General features: G+C 42.3%; 1 protein-coding gene across 1 annotated transcript; it reads left to right on the top strand.

Moving 5' to 3' along the window:
• LOC109847083 lies at positions 264 to 947 on the top strand. The gene has a single exon (XM_020416330.1). The coding sequence runs from the start codon at positions 264 to 266 to the stop codon at positions 945 to 947; it is 684 nt and encodes a 227-aa protein (XP_020271919.1).

Genomic DNA, 3308 nt, shown 5'->3' with positions numbered 1-3308 from the left:
AGAAATTGTAGTGAGGATATAATTGTAAAAAGTCAAAGATCGGTGTATTCCATTGAAGACGAAGGCATTTTTGCAAAATGTAGGGATCCCCAAGGGTTTTCCAAATTGTATTTTAATTTTATGTTTTTTGTTATCTTTGGACTGTATAATCGGACTTTGGACACTTTTTATTTTTTGGTGACGGGCTGATCCACGCAACATGTTTATTGCATGAATTTTTAATTCCTTATTATTAATTCATGTCTTTCAAATGCATAGATAAAATGGCTAAAATAGCGAGCGTTGATTTCGAAGTCCTTGACGCTGCTGGCAAGAATTATTTGAGTTGGCATGTGGACCTGAAGTTCCACTTACGTGCCCAGGGCTTATTAGCCACAATTTCAACTCCTGCTCCACCGGCTCCGGCCACTGTTACGGGTAATGCTGTAAATAATGCTGAGGTTGCTACTACAGTGATCGTCTCTGATATAGATAAGGCGAAAGCCATTATCTACATCAGGAGACATATTGATCGGACCCTGAAGGCCGAATACCTGACTGTAGAGGACCCAAAGGAATTGTGGACTGCACTTGAGGACCGATACAAACATCAGAAAGATGTGATCCTCCCACGTGCACGTTATGAGTGGGAAAACCTCCGACTTCAGGACTTTAAGTCCGTAGCTGAGTATAACTCAGCACTTCATAATATCACCTCACGCCTGAAGTTGTGTGGTGAAGAAGTTTCGGAGGAACGCATGTTGGAGAAGACTTACACATCCATCCACGAGAAGGATGCAATCCTCATGCAACAGTACCGCGAACGAAAGTTCAAAAATTATTCTGAATTGCACTCCACCCTTCTGATGGCGGAGCAAAACAGAGAATTGCTTTTGGCCACTCATAACCTACGCCCTGCAGGCTCAGCTCCTCTACCCGAAGCTTACATGTTTACTTCCCAGAATTAGAAGAAAAAGCATAAGGGTAAATTCAACAAGGGGAAAGCCCCTAAGTGGCAGGCCAGATGTCCACCCCAGAAAAACATCCCTCCCCAGAGCAGCAATAGTGAGGGAAAGAAGAAGTGGAAGAAGAAGACAACTGAGCTGTTGTCCATTCCCAAGAACACTTGGGAGGACAAATGCCACAGATGTGGCATGACTGGACATTGGTCCAGAAACTGTCGCACTCCGTGACACCTCCAAGATCTGTATCAAGCGAGCCTGAAGTCTCCTGTTGAAACAAATCTGGTGGAAAAGCAGTCGTCTACTCAGTTCACTGCTGATGACTTCGAAATGGATGATCTTCTCGACTAGATCCATGTTATCTTTATATGCATTTAAATTCTCATAGTACTTTCATCTTTAGTTCTTTACTTTCCATGTAATGCACTTTACTTTTCAATAAAGATAGTCATTTTCTTTAGATTAAAATATTGCATTCATGTTATAGATGAAGCGTGAGTGCCTTGTGGACAGTGCCTCGACACACACAATCCTTCGCGAAAGAAGCTATTTCAATAGCTTATATGATTATGATGATCTCGTAATTATGATTTCGGGACTATCTAACATAATAGAAGGATTTGGTGAAGCAATGATATTGCTCCCAAATAAAACGAGACTAATAATAAAAGATGCATTATTCTCTCCGAAATCTAATAGAAACCTCATAAGTTTCAAGGATATTCGTTTAAACGGATATCACTTAGAAACCAATGATATAAATGAGGATGAGTATTTGTATGTAACTCGTCAAAAAGATGGTTCAAAAACTATCTTAGAACGATTCAAGGGACTCCCGTCGGGTCTCTATCATACATATATTCAACCAGTAGAAGCTAACATGATTGTGCACCAGAAGTGCCATTCTTCGACGAAATTTAAACTTTGGCATAACAGACTGGGTCACCCAGGATCAGCAATGATGCACCGCATCATGAGCCAATCAAGTGGACACAACCTGAAGAACCTGAAGATTCTTCAGAAGGGTGATTACTCATGTCTATCTTGTTTCCAAGGTAAACTGATCACGAGACCTTCCCTTCTGAAAGTGGGATTAGAGTCTCCTAGCTTCTTGGAGAGAATACATGGCGATATTTGTGGGCCTATTCACCCCGCAAGTGGACCATTTAGGTACTTTATGGTACTTATAGATGCATCAACCAAGTGGTCTTACGTGTGCCTTTTGTCCACCCGCAACTTAGCTTTTTCAAAGCTATTGGCACAAATTATTAAGTTGCGGGCTCATTTCCCCGATAATCAAATCAAGAAATTACGTCTTGATAATGCGGGAGAATTCACTTCACAAGTCTTTCAAGACTATTGCCTAGCAACTGGCATCGAAGTTGAACATCCTGTAGCACATGTTCACACCCAGAACGGGTTAGCAGAATCTCTAATTAAGAGATTGCAATGGATTGCTCGTCCATTGTTGATGCAATCACAGTTGCCTGTTGAGGCTTGGGGTCATGCAATATTGCATGCAGCATCACTTATCAGAATACGGCCCTCTGGTGGCCATATTTTGTCACCAATGCAGCTTGCTTATGGTGCACCTCCGAATATCTCACATTTGAGAGTGTTTGGTTGTGCAGTTTACGTCCCAATTGCTCCTCCACAAAGGACCAAAATGGGTCCACAGCGTCGTTTGGGTATCTATATAGGGTTTGATTCGCCCTCTATAATAAGATACCTTGAACCCCAGACGGGTGACGCATTTAAAGCACGTCTTGATGATTGTGAATTTGTTGAGGATTCATTTCCTAAACTTGGCACACAGTCCAGGAAGCCTGACGCTTCTAAGACCATTTCTTGGAACACCAAGACTTTGTCTCATTATGATCCGCGTACTAGTCAATGTGAAGATGAGATCCTGAAGATTCTTCATCTTCAGAATACAGTACATTTACTTCCGGATAAATTCACTGATAACCAGAAGATTGTCAGATCACACGTCCCTGCTGTCAACATGCCAGCTAGGATTGACATCCCCAAAGATGGATGCAATCCGCCGGCAGCAGAAACGGCTGTACTCAATTGAAAAGAGGACGCCCACCAGGTTCGAAGGACAAAGTCCCTCGTTAAAGAAAAAATCCTGGAGAAATAAAGATGAACCCAACACAGGATACTGAGCTCAGACCAGCTTCCTCTCCCCTCCTAGATTCCCCTGAAGAGGAACAAATAGGAGAAACATCATTAAATTTTGTACGTACTGAGGAGGTACTGGACAGAAAAAATACAGTCGTCGACGACGACTTTGCGTTCGATATTGCCGTTCACGTCACTAAATACGACGATGACATCGAACCACGGTCTCTAGCAGAATGTAAA

This window comes from Asparagus officinalis, chromosome 7, assembly GCF_001876935.1.
Source record: "Asparagus officinalis chromosome 7, Aspof.V1, whole genome shotgun sequence".
NCBI lineage: Eukaryota > Viridiplantae > Streptophyta > Magnoliopsida > Asparagales > Asparagaceae > Asparagus > Asparagus officinalis.
Note: the sequence above shows the minus strand (reverse complement) of the source record. Positions and strands in the feature narration are given on the sequence as shown.

What these genes read in the sequence shown, in the direction of transcription:
- LOC109847083 (XM_020416330.1), top strand. Translation starts at nt 264, where the DNA reads ATGGCTAAAATAGCGAGCGTTGATTTCGAAGTCCTTGACGCTGCTGGC.